General features: G+C 37.7%; 1 protein-coding gene across 2 annotated transcripts; it reads right to left on the bottom strand.

Moving 5' to 3' along the window:
- Nucleotides 1-2,278: 2,278 nt before the first annotated feature.
- LOC128204156 (phosphotriesterase-related protein-like) lies at nucleotides 2,279-18,669 on the bottom strand. Of its 2 annotated transcripts, none has more exons than XM_052905527.1 (9): nucleotides 18,603-18,669; nucleotides 8,677-8,839; nucleotides 8,334-8,406; nucleotides 6,251-6,362; nucleotides 5,708-5,860; nucleotides 4,884-5,048; nucleotides 4,481-4,575; nucleotides 3,610-3,732; nucleotides 2,279-2,934 (listed from the first exon to the last, which is right to left on the bottom strand). In XM_052905527.1, exons 1-9 carry the CDS (start codon nucleotides 18,637-18,639, stop codon nucleotides 2,749-2,751), a joined length of 1,107 nt encoding a protein of 368 aa, XP_052761487.1. In that variant the 5' UTR covers nucleotides 18,640-18,669; the 3' UTR covers nucleotides 2,279-2,748. The 2 variants fall into 2 exon arrangements, with proteins under 2 accessions (XP_052761487.1, XP_052761488.1); XM_052905528.1 differs by lacking the exon at nucleotides 18,603-18,669 and adding an exon at nucleotides 11,916-12,093.
- Nucleotides 18,670-20,663: the final 1,994 nt, after the last annotated feature.

The raw sequence follows: 20,663 nt of genomic DNA, 5'->3' as shown, positions 1-20,663 counted from the left end.
ACCATTTCAAATATAAGATCAAAAAGTTATTGGGTCTTCGCAAAAAAAAAAAAATCAAATAAGACCAAAAAAGTTATTGTGTCTTCGCAAATAAACCCTTTCAAATAAGACAAAAAACTTATTGGGTCTTTGCAAATAAACCCTTTCAAATAAGACCAAAGAAGTATTTGATCTTCGCGATAAACCCTTTCAAATAAGACCAAAAAAGGTATGAGGTCACTAAGCATGCATAATTGGCATTTATATATACAATATATTGATAACGATGTCCGAACGCAAAACACAATCTTCATGAATATATCTACATAACCTTACAAGAGAACTAATGTTCGTTGTTTGAAAAAGCTCGACATATTTTGCAATACTTGGACTTACATAAAAAGCTTTCTTATCGTTTTGTAGATTTACAAATACATAGAAGAATTTTTACTCATCTTCTAAATCACCAGATCCGCATACAAGATTGTGTTTTTGGTTATGGTATATTCTACCAATGCCGTATCTGCCAGTTTCCACGCGGGTGTGAAGATTTTGTAATGGCAATGCGATTTGTTTTCGGAACTTTGTCCAAATACAATGAAATTTCATTTACAAAGCTCCAGCAAAACTCGACCTAGGATTGCATAAGGTTGTGCATCTCTGAGATCATTCTATGATCATATGTAATCGTACTTCATTTCAAATGATAGGTTGCTGTCACACTAAACATATAATTATAAATGATCGCATGGCAGGTCAGTCGCAAGGAATCGTACTAGTTGTCGATAATCGTGCGACAGGTTAGTGTTATTTGTGTCATAGTTTTATGATTTTGCTACATATTGCAGTCAAATATAATCTGCTACGTTTGAGTGAAACGAATTAGAAGAAAATTATTTTCCCTTGGATTGTAATGCAATAATCGTTAGGTGGCGTTGTATGTATGCACGAAATGTTCGTGCGATAAGTTATTGAAGTCATTCAGCTTTGGAGAACCGATGCGGTCAGTTCGACTAAATTGATTATTTTAATTTGTTATTTGTAATTTGAGGTTAAAACCTCACATTTATAGTTGAAAAGTTTACGAAATATAGACATGCCAATTCAGGGAATTTTCATATCATGGTTGGTTCCAAGAATATCTAATATAAATTGTATGCTGAACTTTGTTTGAGAACAATTAAGTATAAAGTATGTAATGTATGAATGTATTGAGTGGTATACATGTATCGGTTCTCCCAAGTGCTTTCTCTACAATGAGATTTCCAAATTACAAATTTGAAATGGTGTTATGTGTTGTCATTTATCTGTAAGTGTTATGGAATGGTATTCAGGGAACTAAGCAAGTGCATCCTATCTGTGTTATAAATGAGAACAAAGTTGAAGCAATATAAAATCCTTTCTCTTGCCATTTGTGATGATAATACATATTAATAATTATCGAAGTTACGAATAAAGTCCTTTATAAAAGCTGCGCCGAGACATAAACGGAGTAAAGACTGTGAAGATTAAAGAGAAATTTAGATGTCAAAAAAATATATAATTCTAAACTAAAAATTATAATACCGAAAATGTGAAAAAAAATGAAAAACATTTTTTTAATAAATATGCACTTTGGTCTGTATATTATACTAACATAACATACAAAGAAAAAAAATGATTGAGTTTGAAAATCCGGTCCCAGTGGATTTACCCTCATACTTGAATGGGGTATCATCGAATGAGAAAAATAAGCCCAAACAAGTGGTTGTGATAAAACGATGAATGACATCTACCGAGCGAGGAAAAGTAAGAGACGTCAGTCCCTGTTAAATTATCGTCGGCAACCACGGTACTTAATTAAGGTATACTTCATAAAAACCGTGGGACAATTGATAAAATCTCGTTTAAATGAATATGCATGAGGCAGGGGAGATAACACTTCTTCTAATAAATTCGCGTGTTACAATTAAATATTCTTCAAGTACTCTGTAGTGCCAGTAGCCTCCATAGCTCAGTGGTCTTGAATGCTGTCAAAAATATTGTATTGAAAAGGCAGACCTGGTTCGCTTTTTCCAGAACATTTTTCTACGGGAAAGCATCTGGTAACTTGCGGAACCAATGAAACTGCCTCATTAATAATTCATGAATATGAGATCTCCTAGACGATGCTGGCTCTGTGTGTGACACCTTGGTTCTGTTTCAATGATACGCCTTCAAGGGAGGCTCAGATCCTCGACTTACACATACTTATATAATATACAGTCTTTAAATGGAAACAGTTTATACGACTAATCACACGACAAAACGAATATTCAAATACCTGTCCAAATATTTTATTTTGCTAAGCAACACTTTGAAAACGTACTATAAAAACATAGAAACAATAGAATTTGAAGTCAGTGAGATTTAAAATGAATAATCTTGTAAGTCATGTACATTATATAATAGTTTTCCAAAAAACGGTTAAACCACTGCACCTGGTTGTCTTAAAGCTACACTCTCTAACTCCCTATAGAACATATCTCCATTGTTTGGCAAACTGCCGAAAATGTCATTACTCTGAAACTGCGGCGTAAATAAAGCTTTTAACCATAAAACATCATTTCGAACTTTAATATGATCAACTGTCATCTGATCTTCGGCAGTCTAATATCACTGTTTTCCAGAAATTTGCGCAAAAATAAGCTCATTCAGAAACAAAAACAGAAATTTTCCAAAAAATTGTGCAAAATAAGCTCATTCAGAAACAAAAACAGGATATAAGGTGACAAATGTTCAGCGTTTTTTTCACGCCCACTCCCTCCCCACCACCAAAAAGCAAATTAAAGTGCAATTCAGTCTAGGCAAATGTGAGCCACTTTGTGGATTATGTTTCAAGAGCTTGTACACAACATTTTGGGAAATCCCTCTCGTCAACATCCGGGGAACTACGCTTAACAGCAGGTGCGAGAATCCATGACCACCATATTTCATCTGAAACAAATAGTGGAATGTAACCTAAATGCGTATCATACTAAAACAGATTGTGATTTGGAATATTCATATTGAATATATCAATAAGACAATAATATTTCAATTAAAACTTAGTCTAAGAGCATAATTATTATATTTTTTCTGCTACATTCGGTTTTTTGTTTTATTTTACACTTACCACATACATACCAACAGAGGTGGTTATTGTTCCAGGGGTTAATAGTAAGCTAGAAGGGTTTTATTTTTGCAGTAAATAACATGCATCTATCCATATGTGACATAAAAGGTATTTCCAATGAAGCCGCGATTCTATAGGCGTTCAGTTGCCCCCGCTCATGGGAGAAACATAATTAATTTTAGCATCTTACTCATGAATAAATGCATTTCACAATACAGTCGAAACCCGTGGCTCGAATTCGCATGGCTCGATGTCCTCGTTGGCTCGAACTCGATTTAAAGTACCAATTTCTTTCTACTGAAGGTAAGCATTTACGCTTGGCTCGAATTTTCTGAGGCTCGAGGTTTTTTCAGCGACCCCTTGGAGTTCGAGCCAACGGGGTTCGACTGTAAATCTTAATTGAACAATGATTTTAATAATACAGTTTCGTGTGAAAAATTCGCCAAAAATATTTGACCATTTTATTCTTAAAATAAAAAATAATTAAAACAACCGACCAGTCTATGTTTGGTATGGATGTCGTGAGCCACGGTGATCCTGTCTTCAAACCCCGCCTCCACGAGTGTCTTTATCCTGTGGATGCGCTCCCCGTCTCCTGGCATGTCAATTTCCGGCAACAACTGATAAGGTTAAACACAACTATTTGTTTAGATTAGGTCAAACATAATTACATAAAATTATTAAGATGGTTGATTGCTCATGAGAAAAACCTTCAAAAACATTCGGTGAGTAGCTTAGCGGTTCGTTATCGAACGCTTTATAAAACTTATTATATGCAACATATTTTAGCCGACAGCGCCTCCTCTCTATTTATTTTTTTCATTTTTTCCTTGCCGTTGCTTATGGTGGAACGAGACCCTGAGCGAGTTTTCGAGTTAATGTCCTAAAATTGCTATACAAATTACAGCGTATGCACGATTAGGAACTGTTTTCACATTTTCAATATTCAAAACAGTTTTGAAACTCGCGCAGGTACTGCCAACTTTTTAAATAGGACACTACTTGTGCTAGAACCGACAACCTCCTTGTTTGAAAGTGTTCGTTCAAAGGCCAAACACAATAACATATATATTTCCAGTTCGTATATTTCATAGAATAAAAACATCCTTCAGTAAATGCGAAAAGAATCTAAGCAACATTGAAAAAACAATTATTTTGAAGAAAGTCCGACCGGTTTTTTTTTACATTTAATATTTAATATAACCATACATCGATTTAAGTATCTTTAACGCCTCTGAAGCAAGTCGCTTTAATTTCATAATATGAATTAATTCAAAAATAGTGTCCCGGCTATCGGTAGCATGAGATTTTCCTCTCTAATTTTTTATATCATTTTCAACATTTCGAAAAAAAGAAAGAAAATCAAACCTGGTAGAATGACGTCTCTAGGCCGAAAAGATCATACTCAATATAGCAACCCATGGCCGCAAACTCCAGCAGTTCCGACGTCTCGATTATCGTTCCTGACATTGGAAATCGGTAAGAGGTTATTACAGACTACAAACTGTAACAGTTATCATGATATACGGTCGATGCAATCAGCTACGTAAACCTGCAGCCAATTGTGTAATACTTGTTTTCCACAGGTTATATTTGGCCATTCTCGTACAGCAGAGTGATGGTGCGATTCATCATTACCAAACCTCTGGTGAATGAGAATGTCTTTGGTCATTTTGAACATTTAAATGACTTGATTGGTTAATTAATACTGAACTATTGGTGACCTAAAATTATCCTGTCCTTTTTCAATTTTACAAATATAATTGCTTACTATCCATGTGTGACATCACGAGCCGCTCCGGCCGTCCGCCTGCCTCCTGGTACACCCGGACCATCTCGAAAGGCGCCCGGCAGTTTCGTCCAGGATGCATAATAACCGGACATCCGGTGGCGTTCTCGACGTGCGCCGCGGCTATCAGGCATCGCCTCTCAGATTCTGAAATATAATTGTATTTAAATGAATGTGTATTATACTCAGAATTTGCATATATACCATCGAGTTAGAACCTGTTTGCTCATTAATTTGAGTTATATGCGTGTGTCTTTTACATCGTATTTTAATGACTTAAAGCTGCACTCTTACAGATTTACGGTCTGTACAACATTTTTTAATGTCTGTCTTGGAATTAGCATTTTTTTGCGTAGATATATGCAAACCAGTTATAAATGACAGCTGGCAAAATTTCAGATCGCAGATTTTCACATTTAAGTTCAAAAATTGATGTTTTATGCAGTTTTCTTAAACCGTTAGTAACGGTTTAAGCCATAAAACATTAATTTTCGAACGGAAATATGAAAATCTACGATCTGATTTTTTTGTCAGCAATCTTATGTCATTGGTTTGCAGATATTTACGCAAAAATTTGCTCTTTCCAAGACAAAAAATAAAAAAAGTTGTAAAAATGGTATATCTTTGAGAGTGCAGCTTTAACTTCACGGAAGAAACTACTTTCGTCTCCATTCGAACATTAACAAGCTTTCGTTTGAATTGCCTTACAATACTTAGTCTGTGTTGACGTTTTTAAATTACAACTGCTTTTCGCCATATCATTAATTAACAACACATCAAACACTGTTTCATTCAAGTAACGCTACCTGCCAGCGGCCAAGAGCACCCCAACTCGCCGATGACACCCGCTTTGATGTCACTTCCGGAACAACCCACTGTTATCTCCTTCGTCATAACGTCAGCCATTTCCTCCACCGTCATACTCGTGGTGTCAGGGCGTGACGAATCCACGTAGTAGCCTGTAATTAGAAATTAATTAAGGTCAAAACATACGTAATAGAAATTGGCGGCAAAAATGAGAAAGGCATTATACAGTCAAAACTCGATATGTCGAACTTTGTTATATCGATGTTCAGGCAATGGCCAACCGTTTTCAAATTAGTTGGATTTAGCTTTACAAATTTTGTTCTTCGGTTTTTATCGAATGTTCGTTATCTCGAAGTATTTCCCAACGACTTCGATATAGCGGGTTTGACTGTAGCTCATGTTTGTGATTCAATATGTTACGTTAGGATAAGGTTATTTCTTCCTTTTCATTAATTTTCTATTTACTAAAAAATAAAACAAAATGAAGCGTATCGGTTCAAGTTATTCTTCATATGGTCGCAGACTCTGACAATGCCACTCACCGGCACCAGCAACTACGTGCACACCCGACTCCTTGGCAATGCGCACCTGGGCGTTGACATCCCTCTGAATCCCCAGGGTCGTGTTGTCCACCACTGTCCCGCCCCCGTTAGCCTTAAAATTCGAAAAGTTAGGTTAAAATTATAAACAAAAGGAGGAGTTAAAATCTTTTGTTTTCACGTACATGTATATATAAATGCTCGCCCATATCGTCATCGAATATGTCGCTATTAAACACCAGCGCACATTTATCTTGCTTGTTCATTCGCCATGTCTGTGTTTATATATGTGGTTATGAGGACGATGTACCTGTATCTGTTCCGTTGTGTTCTGATACATAACAATGCGGAATATATTATGTATTGAAACACAGTCCAGAGCACATATTGCATGACCAACGTATGTTCGATTTTTGATCACATTCGGCAGACCAGAGATAGGTTGCAACACGGATAAACCACGGACCTATAAACCATGGATTGGCAGCTCTCATCTGTGTTAAAGCGATAAGCTCAAACTCGCGTGCAGCGCGATTTCATTCCGAGATCTTACCGTGTGGTCGTTTTCGAGACGTCCGACATCGGCCGAATGTATACATGTAGGAAAACATGAATTAACTAAATATAAATTTAATCAGGAACATATTAGATCCTGATAAATTCTTCGATAATTAGAGAAAATGCAATAACGACAAACTACAAACATATTACATGCGACATGTCGATCGGTGTTAAAAATAATTATCAGCAAAGCTGGCGGAAATAACCGAAGATCGCCGTTAATCACCGATCGGAGATTCGGTGGAATTTTCCGATATTTGCCGAGCGCGCGCTAAGAATTGTGGGTAAATTATATTTTCTTAATCGTTTCACCGATATCGGGCAGTTGCCAATCCAGGTCCATGGTTGCAACTTGTCTTTGAACTAGGACACTGGGATCCGAAAAGTCCAATAAATTCAAACATAACAGAAATTCACTATACCACTTAAAGCTTCACTCTCACAGATTGAACGTTTTGATAACTTTTTTTATTTTTTGTCTTGGAACGAGCCAATTTTTGCGAAAATCCATGGAAACCAAAGATATGAGACTGCTGACAAAAAATTAGATCGCAAAATTTCATATTTAAGTTAAAAAATTCATGTTTCATGCATATTTCTTAAACCGTTAGTAACGATTTAAACCATAAAACATTAATTTTCGAACGGAAATATGCAAATCTGCGCTCTGATCTTTTGCCAGCAATCTTTTATCATTGGTTTGCAGATATTTACGCAAAAATTTCCTCTTTCCAAGCCAAAAAAAAAAAAAAATGTATAAACGGTAAATCTGTAAGAGTGCAGCTTTAAGTCATTAATGGATTGATGACTCCAAATCGACCATCTTTTAGGAACAGGGACAGGGTGCGTGGTTATGCCACGCGCGTATGGCCACATCGCTAGAGTTATAGTCGGTGATCGGAAATGAGCGGAGGAACGCTATTGTGAAGGCATTTAGTTTAGTTTAAACGAATTAAGATTACAACCTACATTTTCAGCCAATGGAATGGCAGATGGGCAATCATTAAGTACTTGGCTTGATTATTAAGATTTCAACTTTCGCGGGTGTTTAAAGGGTCGCCTACTGCCACTCATCCTATACACACTCCGTGTATCAGTGTTTTCGTTGACAATGTGTACAGCCAATGCGGTTGAATCAAAAGTAAGTTTGATGGCCAGAAGTAAATCCCAATGATGAAGAAGGGCTCGTTCGCAACGCTCAATCCGCCCATTCCTCAGCATTAAAGTTTTACTTCATGTCAATACACACACCATCGTCGGATACCTCGAAACACTACTGCGATATGCTTATGGGCATCGTCGGCAACCACGGTACTTTCTCTCATTACACTTCATGCATACCGTAGTGTGTATGGGGGTATCCGACGATAGCTTATGGAGTGTAACGGAGGAAAGTGCCTTGGTAGCCGACGACGTGTTAAAAAAATGATACATTTATATAAAAAAATTATTGTAATGTTAGAGCAAGTATAGTTTATTTGCTAAGAAATAAAATATTACAGTGTAGGCATTTAAATGGTCTGACCTTGAAGAACTTCATCTCCTCCACAACCGCATCCATTTCTTCGTAGAGATGAGTATTGTCGAAGTTAGAATACCTAAATTGAGAGGAACAACTTAAAAAGTAAGTCATTACGTACCAACGCAATAAGAGCAGTATAGAGCGGTGTACCGGGGCGCATCAGAACCGGTCTGTAAAAAAATCTCTGGACCGGTGTGTAATCCAAGCAACCAGTGCAGAGTTTAAAATAGACATTTATACATGTAATTCTTAAAATATGAAACTTATAGGAGCTCATGGTAAATATCTATTAATTTCTGACTTGCGGGTGTTTAGTAGCAGGTGATATATAAGACTGGACACTTACGGATGTTGCAGCAGCCACCACCTCATGTCCGCCGTCACAGGTTTTCGGCAGAGTTCTGGAAACTGTACAGGCGCTTCTTTGACCATGAGCGCCTCCGTACAAGCGCTCAGGTGCTCGTGAGCGAGAACGACGCCGGCATCCCCGGGAGCTATGCATCCCAGAACTGAAAATGATATTCTATAACAAATAAGTCTTTAAAAAGGAAAAAAATAGGCTGCTCTTAGGTTGAACAAGGGAGTTTGCAAAACACTTGATGTACGCATTCGGAACACCTCGGTCATTTTCCATCGAAAACAACCTGATGATGTTTGCCGGCACATCAGTAAAAGTAGTCCGTAGAAATTTAAATAAAACTTGTAATATTAATCAATTATATTGTTTAAGCGTGTTATTTGTATAACTAAGTTCATACTGATTTCCATTGAAGTGTTAAATTGCAAAAATAATTAAAATTCCCAACAGAGAAATCTTAAAGTTTAAATGCTTAATTAAAATTACTACGCGATCTACTTCCAGCGTAGTTAAATATAAAGATTTCTGACATTGTAAACCGTCAATAATCAATATACATGCGAGGTTGTGTTCTATGGAAAAAGGCCAAGGTGTTCCGAATGTTTCTGCACGGGAACGTGTACTTGTGGTCGATACGTCATCTAGGCGCCGATTTTTCAGAACTTTGTTAAATTAATCAGCGTTGTCAAAGGCATCGCTATAAACTTTTAAACGTGAACTATTTGATGATGTGCTCAAATAAAAAAACTTGATCAGCTCGCAGTTTATCCTATTTACGTTCGAAAATTCATGTATTATGACAAAAGGCATTCCTTACGCAGTAAGAAAAATTAATTTTTCGGCAGTTTACCAAACATTTGATATCTGTGGGTTATCTTATATGACTGAATTGAACTGTGGGTTATCTTATATGACTGAATTGAAGGCATTCATACCAAAATAAGCTGGTTCCAGTAAGACAAAAAAAATATCAAAACTGACATTTCCACTGTGTGGGAGTGCAGCTTTAACTGCTACCTATACATGTAGCTACAAGTCTACATGAATATGTACGCGAGGTGTTTCGTGAAGCTTATATTCAGATTATTGCAATATAATAGCTATTTCTAGCCCGCAGTTAACTGTGGTTTGGTTGAATTAACACGGTTTTGTATACGTATAAGTGATGCACGGCCTATGCGATAAAGTTGTGCAGGCATGTAGCTGTCTGTACGCAAATACGCAGTTGCGTAATAATTTTTTTACAGATCGAAGTTTCTGTCATACCAAAAATTTTAAATTTGAAATAAAAACCCTAAGAATGGTAGGGGGTGAAGGGGCTAACACTAGCGGTTCCAGGGGGATGGGGCGGACCCGGCGCCCCCCCGACCCCCTAAAATCGTCCAAAATAGAAGAAGAAAAGTGATAAAATACGCCCAAAATACCCCGTACCCCCTCAACACTTTAAACCAAAGTAATTTTGTTTCGGAGGGAGGGACACATGTCAAAAAGGGTACGCCCCTAAGTTACGCCCCCTCAAACGTCGAATACTGGATCCGCCCTTGGTTAATATACCCAAAGGCATCGATCTTCGTAATCCCAAATTGGCCCTAGCTACGCACCTGTTGTGTGTGACTTAAATGGAACTTAAACCTAAACTGCATAACACTTACCATCACTTCTAATGAACTATGAAATGACTATAATTAAAAGCTTATAAAATTTATTTAAGAATGTTAGAAGAGATTGAACAGCCTAACATTATTTTTTCGTTTTTTTACGTCTCACTTATGCACCAGTCAATTGTAACCACGCCCCCCCCCACCACCACCCCCAGGTCCGGTGGTATACCGGGGATAGCCGGGGAAATGGGCCGTGTTTTTACCTTTCAGGTGGCCCCGCAGAGCCGGGTGAATGCGGTGGTTTTGTCTTCGCGCAAAATATAGCGGGAATGGGCCTAACCTAAGGTCCATTGGGTGCGGGGGCATTTGGCGGGGATTTTTCCATTAGTTCATCGGGTATTTTAGCCGGGGTTGGCTGGACCGAAAGTCAAAGTCCCCCCCCCCACTCTATTCCCCAGACCTGAGGTGTGGGGGTGGGGTTACTATTGACTGGTGCATTATGTACATAGACAGAACATGTAAAAGTCATTTACATAAAACACATAACCATTCATTATGAGTTATAAGAGACGATAAAAGCTTAAAACAAATCAGATCTAACAGTATCTCTAAATTGATATAAAACGAACTCTAATACTGAATCTTTCCAATTGGATATATTTACTATGCAAGCGTTACAAGATGCACCAAAGAATATCATAAAATACAGGTAAAATTACAGGTAAAAGAGAAAGGTTTATCTTTACATTATTGTTTAGTAGGAATAATAATTGTGTGTACCCTGTAATACTTATGCAATACTTATGCACCAGTCAATTGTAACCACGGGCCCCCAGGTCCGGGTAATAGCGGGAACTTTGACTTTCGGTCCAGTCAAGACCGGGCAAAGTCCCCGCCCTGCAGGGACGAACTGCTCGTGAATCCCCCGCCAAAAGCCCCCGCACCCAAGGCCCATTCTCCGCCATATTAGGCGGGAAGACAAAACCACCGCATTCACTCGGCACTGCGGGGCCACCTGGAAGGTTAAAACACGGCTCGTGGTCACAATTGACTGGTTCTTTAATATGGAATGCGTATGGAGTCACAGGTTGAGTATGAGCCATGGATATCGATATATTCAATTAAATGTACTTAAAAGGGATAATAATACATAAGAAATAGAATTACAATGTTACAAGGCTTCTACTCAACATGCAACATCATTAGTATGTTAGTTACTCAAAACATCAAACATTCTTTTATAATATATATATGATTAAATTTACAACAAATCCTCAGTGTGTTCATCGTCCTAGTTATTGAACTCAAAATAGATATGAAACTATCAAGTTATCTTTGTGACTTAAATGAGCTTTATTACAATGTTGAACACGGAAGATAAACGTTGTTTTGTTCATCCTCACATTAATAGATCATATTACTTAATATCAAAATCAAATGCTACAATTTCATATATCATGTTTTGCATTTTATACCTGATCATTCACCATGCTATATAACTTGCGAAAGACAATATACAGGTATTAATAAACTATCTATTATGTTCTGTTCTGTTCTCTTCTCTTCAGTTTATATGAACGTTCGTATTTAATGAGACAAAAACTATAATAAAACTTAGAACATTACCTGTTTGTATTTTCCCTTTAGCGTCACACATAATTACAATACTTTACTCTGGCAAACTAAGCAAACAAAGCTGAATCTAACGTACTACTTCTTGACCCCTTATAACAGCGTCAAGTTTAACTATTGAATACTTGAAATATACATGCAGAGAGATATGCTGTGTATAACTTCATGACTTGAATGCGATAGAATAATTAAAACTGAATTGTTACATGCCTGCTTACAAAAAAAAACATTTAAAAAGTTGGTCACATGATCCACTACCGGCCGCGGGCGCACTTGACCCCCCCCCCAAAAAAAAAAAAAAAAACTCGTCCGAGTTCTCTTGTTAAATATAGCGGAAAATGTAATAAATAACGCTCGAACTGCAACAAATCCGACTAGAAAATGATAAAAAAAATCTTTGGGAAGAACACTGGCCCGAATACCACTGCCAACACTTAAAGCTGCACTCTCACGGATTTACCATTTTTGCCATTTTTTTTTTCATTTCTTTTGTCTTGGAATGAGTCAATTTTTGCGAAAATATCTGCAAACCAGTGATTAGAGATTGCTGACAAAATATCAGATCGCAGATATCTTATGGCTAAAAGCGTTACTAACGCCGGTTTAAGACAACTGCATAAAGCATCAATTGTTTAACTTAGATATAAAAATCTACGATCTGAATTTTTATCAGCTGTCTTATATGACTGGTTTCCATGCATTTTCGCAAAAATTGGCTCGTTCCAAAACAAAAAAAGTTGTCAAAACGTTCAATCTATGAAAGTGCAGCTTTAAACAACAGCAAAATCGATTCTGCAGGAGGAGTCACATGGAAGTGCAAGTCAAAAGCTTAAGCTGGTGGTAGCGCTTTGGGTCCACTGTGGAAGGCGGTCGATAGTTCCAATCCAGTTTTACTTGGTTTATCAGTAGCGCTTTGGGTCCACTGTGGAAGGCGTCGATAGTTCCAATCCAGTTTTACTTGGTTTATCAGGGCCAGGACCAGGAATTGACGCCGGTAGGGGGTGCGTAACTTAGGGGCTCAACCCTTTGGCATGTGCCCCATCCCTATAAACCGAAATGTATATGGTTTAACATTACAGCACGGTGGTTTTGGGTACTCCTCGATGAAATCGTTGTCAATTCAAGTCCAAATGATGCATTTAGACCCCATGTTATTATTCTCCGAAATAGACATAAATTGTAAACTGTAAAGATTTTTGGGGGGTGGGGGACAGGTGCACCCCATCCCGCTAGTGTTTACCGGCGGGCAAGGTCTAACATTTCTAAGCGGGATGCGCACGTTTGAGTGTTATTTGCCTTTATAAAAAGTTCCCAACTTCCATACCAACCTTATTTGTGGTTATACATGTATGTAAACTGTATCAAATTTTATAGGCATTGATTTCTTAAAATATAAAAAAAGTTTGTTTTTATTAATACGGGAAGTGCTCTACGTGCAAACACCAACCTCCGAGCCTCTCAAAAAGTAGGGAAATAAACAACCCTTAAAACTGTAATATTGTTCGTCAATTCAAAAGGACTTCTTTACTCTATTCACAGAGTGTTTAAGTACTCAAAGTCATCGTTTAAAGCAAAATATTGCGATCCGACGTAGCATTTTTGACGTTCTTTTCATGTACCATGCGTATAAAATAATGATAATAATTATTCAGTATATGACACCTTTTGCTGTTTTCAATTGGAAAACAAAACGATTAAAGAGGTTTCCCAGTTGTTTATTGCATGCGAAGCGTTCAATTGAAAACATATTCATCGTAAAATGTTATCGCGAGCCCCTGATTGGCCAATCGCTGGTCAATGATTGGTCAGTGTTTGAACTCTTACTTTCAGGGATGAAGTTTGCATAAGTTCAAAGGTCGTTTGATAAACTCCCATTGTTACAGAACAAGCACATGATAGCGGAATGATGATTGTCTTTAAACCTCAAGTGAAACATGGTCATGACGGTTCTTGTCCATTTTCAGTATTTAACGCCCTGGATTTTTCTAACAACATCATTCGCATTAACATATTCCAACATTAAATTACTAAAACATACTTAAAACAACGGCTTAAACAATTGACGGAATTGCAATCAATTCAATAAAAAATGGGCGTTTTTGAGTTACCGGACAATCTCTACTTTGCCGAAAATGTTAGTGAAGCAGCCCCAACGTATGAGGATGTTTGCGCTTTTGGTTTCCCGATGGTCGACCCGTCTTTTCCCCCGAAAGGAGCGTCGATCCCCGGCCACATGTCACCGCCACCGGCTCTCTATCCACATGAAGCCGCTCCACTGCATGCAGCCGCTCCCCATCAGCAAGTTGCACAGCGTCTATGGCCGGAAGTACAAGTACGTCCCTGTGAAAGATGCGGAACGCCGCTCCTATTTCCACTTCAGCCGCACGTATGCGATGCGGGATTTATCCGACGATTAAACGTCCAAATGGCGGAGTACTACCCAGAATGTCCCAACTGTTTCTGCGTTATCTCACATCCCGACCAGCCCCACAGGTGCCCCGCGATGGGATGTGGCCTTCCTAGGACTGATGGCGCTTTCGGTTCTTCAGCCCAGACAAAATCTTCGGAAAACCATATGGATATGGACAATGCTTGTGCACAGAGACTAGTTTACTTCGACGACGCTATAGCAGACAATGCGGATTCGAACTCTGAAAATGTTCTGACGTCTGAATTTGGTTTACCAACGGATAAAGGCCAACGATATGAGTGTGCAGTTTGCGCATGCGTACTGGCGTTTCCGCTTCAGGAACACTGCTGTCCGGAGCGAGAGTGGCCACTTTTGAACTCTTATATGTCATGTTGAGCATCTGCATCTGTTGCCTGGTAACAATGGCTTCCGGATGCGAATGTTATATTCTGATGATAAATGTTTAATGTATCTTTAACATATACGGATATTCTCAGTTTACAACATAAGATATGAACTAAAAATGTGAACTTTTAAACTAATCCAAGTTTCTCTATCTGTGATATTGCTTTCATGTTCATATATGTGATATGCTTAGTTATCATTGCATTTATTAAACATACGAAAATAAACCGTGAAATACTATACCTGGTCATTTAATAGTTCAAAAACTGCGAGAGCAAATCGCGTATATGACAGTCTTAATATACACTTCTCAAGAGCAAGTCTAAATGTACACTTCTCATAAACCAATCGAGATAAACACTTCGCGTAAGCCAGTCTTAATATACACTTTGAATGAGCCAGTCAGTGTAAACACCTCTCGTAAGCCAGACTTAATGTACACTTCGCGTTAGCCAGTCTAAATATACACTTCTCGTATGCCAGTCTAAATACGTGTATACACTTTACACAAACAAGTAAAGTCTCATAAACCAGTCTAAATAGACACACCTCGTAAGCTAGTATAAATACGTGTATACACTTTACGTAAACACGTAAGGTCTTGTATGCCAGGGCGATACTATTTCCCGGTCCCGGTCTCACCCCATCCCGGTCTCAGCCGGTCTCTTTTTTCAAAATTATAGAGTAGGTATCGGACATAATTGAGAACGTGCGAATGACCGGGAATTAATAGGATTACAATTGATTAGAGTTGTTAAGAAAACAAATCAACATATTAATATCAATAAAACAATTATAATTAAAGGTTTTATATAACAATATGATTCATAAAGTCGAAGATAAAAGTATGTACGCATGCACTAAAATAATAAAAGTCATAAATATATATTGTTTCAATGTTAAATTTAAAAGTTAAAACCATTTCAATTGATAGAATTAAAACAACGCGAAGAGAAGAGTAGATAGATTTATCCTTGGTGTCCGGACACCAATATAATTTTAATGTGGCTTGCAAATATTTAGAATACTCTGTATTCTTCGCGAAACATGGTTTGATAATTACTCTACGTGTTCTGTGTACATTTTAGAATGTTTCCATTTATGTTTGAATTACTTAGCAATACAGTTCTGCTACAATCCATCATTCCAGTCAAATACTTGCTTTAATTGTCAAATTTGTTAACCAAACAGCGGCAACACAAGTCATTGCCTGAAGCCATAAGTTATTTCAACACCTTAATTGGGACCGGGAATTAGGAGACCGGATGAACCCGGATAATACGGCGAGAGACCGGGAAATGGTATCGCCCCGTAAGCCAGTCTAAATACGTAAATACGTAAACAAGTAAGGTCTCTTAAGCCAGTCTAAATATTTGGATACACTTTCGGTAAACAAGTAAGGTCCCGTAAGCCATTCTGAATACGTGAAAACACTTTTTGTAAACAAGTTATGTATCGGAAGACAGTCATTACACTTTACATAAACAAGTTAGGTATCGTAAGCCAGTCTAAATAAGTGAATACACTTTGCCTATATGAGTAAAGTTTCGTAAACTAGTCTAAATACGTTTCGGAGATATTAACCTATGCATGTGTGCTTACATGCAAAACCTTAACCAGAATTTCTAAGTCGAATAATAAAGGGCAATTATTTCCATTAAATGCAAACTAGAGTTATCTAACTTCGTTAATTAGGTAGGTTGGATGGTTGAGTACCATTGTATCAAGTATCAATGCAATACATCAAGTAGTTGCTGAGATATTAACCTATGTGTGCTTGCACGCAAAACCTTAACCAGAATTCCTAAGTTAAATAATAAAGGCCCATTTTTTGCATTATATTCAAATAATTGTTATCTAACTTCATTAATTTAGTAGGTTAGATAGTTGGGAATACATATCCAAAGTTTCAATGCAATAAATGATGTATTTACTGAGATAATGACTTAAAGGTGCTTACATGCAAAACCTTAACCAAGGTGTGACGCCAACGCCGCCGACGCCGACGCTAGGGTGAGTAGTAACGCTCTCCTTATTCTCCGAATAGTCGAGCTAAAAATGTGTCAAAACTGACATTTCCGCGGTGTGGGAGTGCAGCTTTAACTGCTACCTATACACGTAGCTACAAGTAAACATGAATATGTATGCGAGGTGTTTCGTGAAGCTTATATTCAGAGTATCGTAATATATAGCTATTTCTAACCCGCAGTAAACTGTGGTTAACTTGAATTAACACGGTAGTGTATACTACGTGGTGCATGGCCTTTGCGATTATGCTGTGCAGGCGCGTGGCTGACTGTACGCAAATACGCAGTTGCGTAATAAAATTTTGACAGGTCGAAGTTTCTGTCATACCAAAAACCCCGAATTTGAAATAAAAAAACTAAGAATGGTAGGGGGTGAAGGGGCTAACACAAGCGGTTCCAGTGGGTGCGCACCCAGCGCACCCCGTAAAATCGTCCAAGTTTACTTTTTAGTTCACTATAAAAGAAGAAAAGTATTAAAATATGCCTAAAATACCCTATATCGGACTAGAAGTTGTAGAACAAAAATGGGGGAGTATCCCCATACCCCCTCAACACTTTAAACCGAAGTAATTTTGTTTCGGAGGAAGGGGCACATGTCAAAAAGGGTACGCCCCTAAGTTACGCCCCCTCTAACGTCGAATACTGGATCCGCCCTTGGTTAATATACCAAAGGCATCGATCTTCGTAATCCCAAATTGGCCCTAGCTACGCACCTGTTGTGTGTGACTTAAATGGAACTTAAGTAAACCTAAGGCTGTATGACACCTAGCATCTCTTCCAAATAAAATTTGAAATAGCAATAAATAATAGCTTAATTAGAATCTCAAAAGACATATAACAGCCTAAAATCAGGGGCCATGATTACGTAGTCTCACTTCCAAGTCTAGACACAGACTCAGAAAAGCATTTTGATAAAGGATCAAACAATCATGTTTATTCCATTTCTTTTAATACCAAAAAAATATGTAGACAATAGTAAAACATTCAAATAGTAATATATTTCAGCAAATTTCACCATCAATGCTCTGATAGAAGGAAAATTACAATGGAAGGAAGTTTTTCAATAATGAGTATTAAGTCTGAGCTCAGACTTGAGACTGTTCGTAATCACTGCCCAAGATATAATTTGATGATTCCATTTACAACTCATCCGTCTGTTCATCGTCCGAGTTATTGAACTCAAAATAGATATGAAACTATCAAGTTATTTTTGTGAATTAAATGAGCTTTTTTACAATGTTGAACACGGAAGATAAACGTTGTTTTGTCCATCCTCACATTAATAGATCATATTACTTCATATCAAAATCAAATATTACAGTTTCATATATCATGTTTTGTATTTAATACCTGTGTAACGTGCGACGTCAATGTAACAAACACCAGATAGCCGAGCTTTCTGGCGTAATGAAATTAACACAAACAGATCCCTTCAGGGAAAAGCATGCTCTACCCTTAAGGGGTCCACTGGTCTTTATATACACTAACTTCTCTAATCTTACATAGCCCGGGCTTTGCTAATTTGCATATTACCAAGTTTACATACGTACTACGACCGTACTTCCGTTTATAACGGAATATCATTATAACCGCATATCCGCCGCTTTCAGCGGACAGTTACACTATGAACGCACATCCGCCGCCTACAGCGGACCGTTACACCTGATCATTTACCATCATGCTATGTAACTTGCGGACGACAATATACATGGTACAAGTATTAATAAACTATCTATTATGTTCTGTTCTGTTCTGTTCATGTGAACAATCGTAATTAATGTCTTGAATTATAATAAAACTTAGTAATATCTTGAATTATAATAGAACTAAGAACACTACCTGTTTGTATTTTCCCCTTCGCGTCACACATTATCATACTACTACCGCAACATTCGCTGCCTCGGCAGCGAGTAAATGGGGAGTGGCTTATTGTAAATTTCCTCAGCTATGTACCTGTCGATTAAACTCAGTGTTCTATATTTAGCACACACTGGAGAAATGTAAACAAACAGGGCTGGCCAGAGCAGACGATGTATTTCTCCACACTACTATCTACTATATGAAATAAAGATGACCAAGCCAACTTTTCCAGATATTTTCATTGAAATGATTGTTTTCCTTTTTCTGACTGGCATTTTGTAATTTTTGTAACTATACTTTTTTTCTGTACGGGACATCCCTCTCAAATGTTTAGAATCTATATTCTCGTTCCAGTACAAAAGCATAGTTTATTCTCAATTTGGAATCCAAAACTAATTATTTTGTCAACATTCTATAATAATGCTTTAGTGAATGCATCCACAACCCAAGTACAAATTAACCTTGTTGTAAACGAGTTCAGGCCAGATACAGTTTAGTCTGCCATAACATAATTCATATAGTGTTGACACATGTTGACATATGCAGTGTTTAACTTCAGGACTTGAATGCGATATATAGAATAAGCAAAACTGAATTGCTACAGTAATATATGTGCTTAAAGAAACCCCATTTAGAAAGTTTGTATCCACTAGCGCTGCCAGCCAGGGGTGCACTTGGCGCCTCCCCCCCCCCCCACAAAAAAAAGAAAAGAAAAAAAGACCGACCAAGATCACTTTTTTTAAGTAGGGAAAAATGTCATAAATTACGCTCGAACTGCAACAATTCTTTCGGGAGTACACTGAGCCTGCCAACACGAGATGCACTAAATTACTCTCAATTAAGATTTACCACAATTAATACAATTGTTTAAATATACCAAAAAGGCTGGATAATTGTCCAAACCAATGCTTCTTATGAAAGAATCCGAGTTTAATTTGAAAGATTTGTGCATATAACACGGTCAAGGGCGTAGCCAGCGTTACACACATACGCATTTGCGTAACATCAATTTGAAAAATGAAAAAATAAATATGGCCAAAAATGGCATCAAAGTCGAGGGCTAAGCTAAATATTGATATCAGATAAAAGGGAAGATCCGCTATAGTAAGCATTGTTTCTCTGTGCTTACTGAGCCTAAATCAAACACTTGGTAACGACAAAGTCGGCGGCCTCGAACCTATAAATCCCTCCAAATACACATCAGTGCTCAACATGTTAGTTCCATTTTCCATTTTTCCCTGGGGAGCCCCCCCCCCCCGAACCCCCCTACGGCTACATGAATATCCTTCCTCCCACACCCTCCCCCTTTCGTGCGTAACATTCAGTAAAGCATGGCTACGCCCCTGACGGTATTTCTACCTTATGAGAAAAAAGCTTTTTTTATTAATACGGGAAGTGCTCTAGTGCGAACACCAGCCTCTGAGCCTCACAAAAAGTAGGGATGTAAACAACTTTAATCTTGTTTGTCAATTCAAAAGGACAATATGTGCTCTATTCACAGAGTGTTTAAGTACTCTAAATCATCGTTCAAAGCAAACAATTGCCTTCCGACGTAGCATTTCTGACGCATTTTATCACGTGGTATACACACACTGAATCAGCAGCATAGAAATTGACACCCCTCGTACCGCGACCTACCACAGGGTGTGTATTAATATATAACATGCATATTTTTATCATTATTTTAAATAAAGGAAAAAATAATTTGATTTTTAATATGTTTTTTTCCCTTCAACGTGCGCATAAAATCCTGATAAAAATTATACAGTACATGACACCTTTTGATGTTTTCAATTGGAAATCAGAACGATTAAAGAAATGTCCACATTGTTTGTCGCAAACGAAAGCGTTCACTTGAAAACATATTCGCAAAATGTTATCGCAAGCCCCTGATTGGCCAATCGCTGGTCAATGATTGGTCAGTGTTTGAACTCTGACTTTCGGTTATCATATTTGCACATGTTCTAAGGTGGTCTGATAAACTCCCATTGTTATAATATAATCATTTGTAAGCGGAATAATGATTGTCTTTAAACCTCA

The sequence above is a fragment of the Mya arenaria genome, chromosome 10 (assembly GCF_026914265.1).
Source record: "Mya arenaria isolate MELC-2E11 chromosome 10, ASM2691426v1".
In the NCBI taxonomy this organism is placed as follows: domain Eukaryota; kingdom Metazoa; phylum Mollusca; class Bivalvia; order Myida; family Myidae; genus Mya; species Mya arenaria.
The sequence above is the reverse complement of the archived record's forward strand: the minus strand, read 5'-3'. Positions and strand labels throughout refer to the sequence as shown.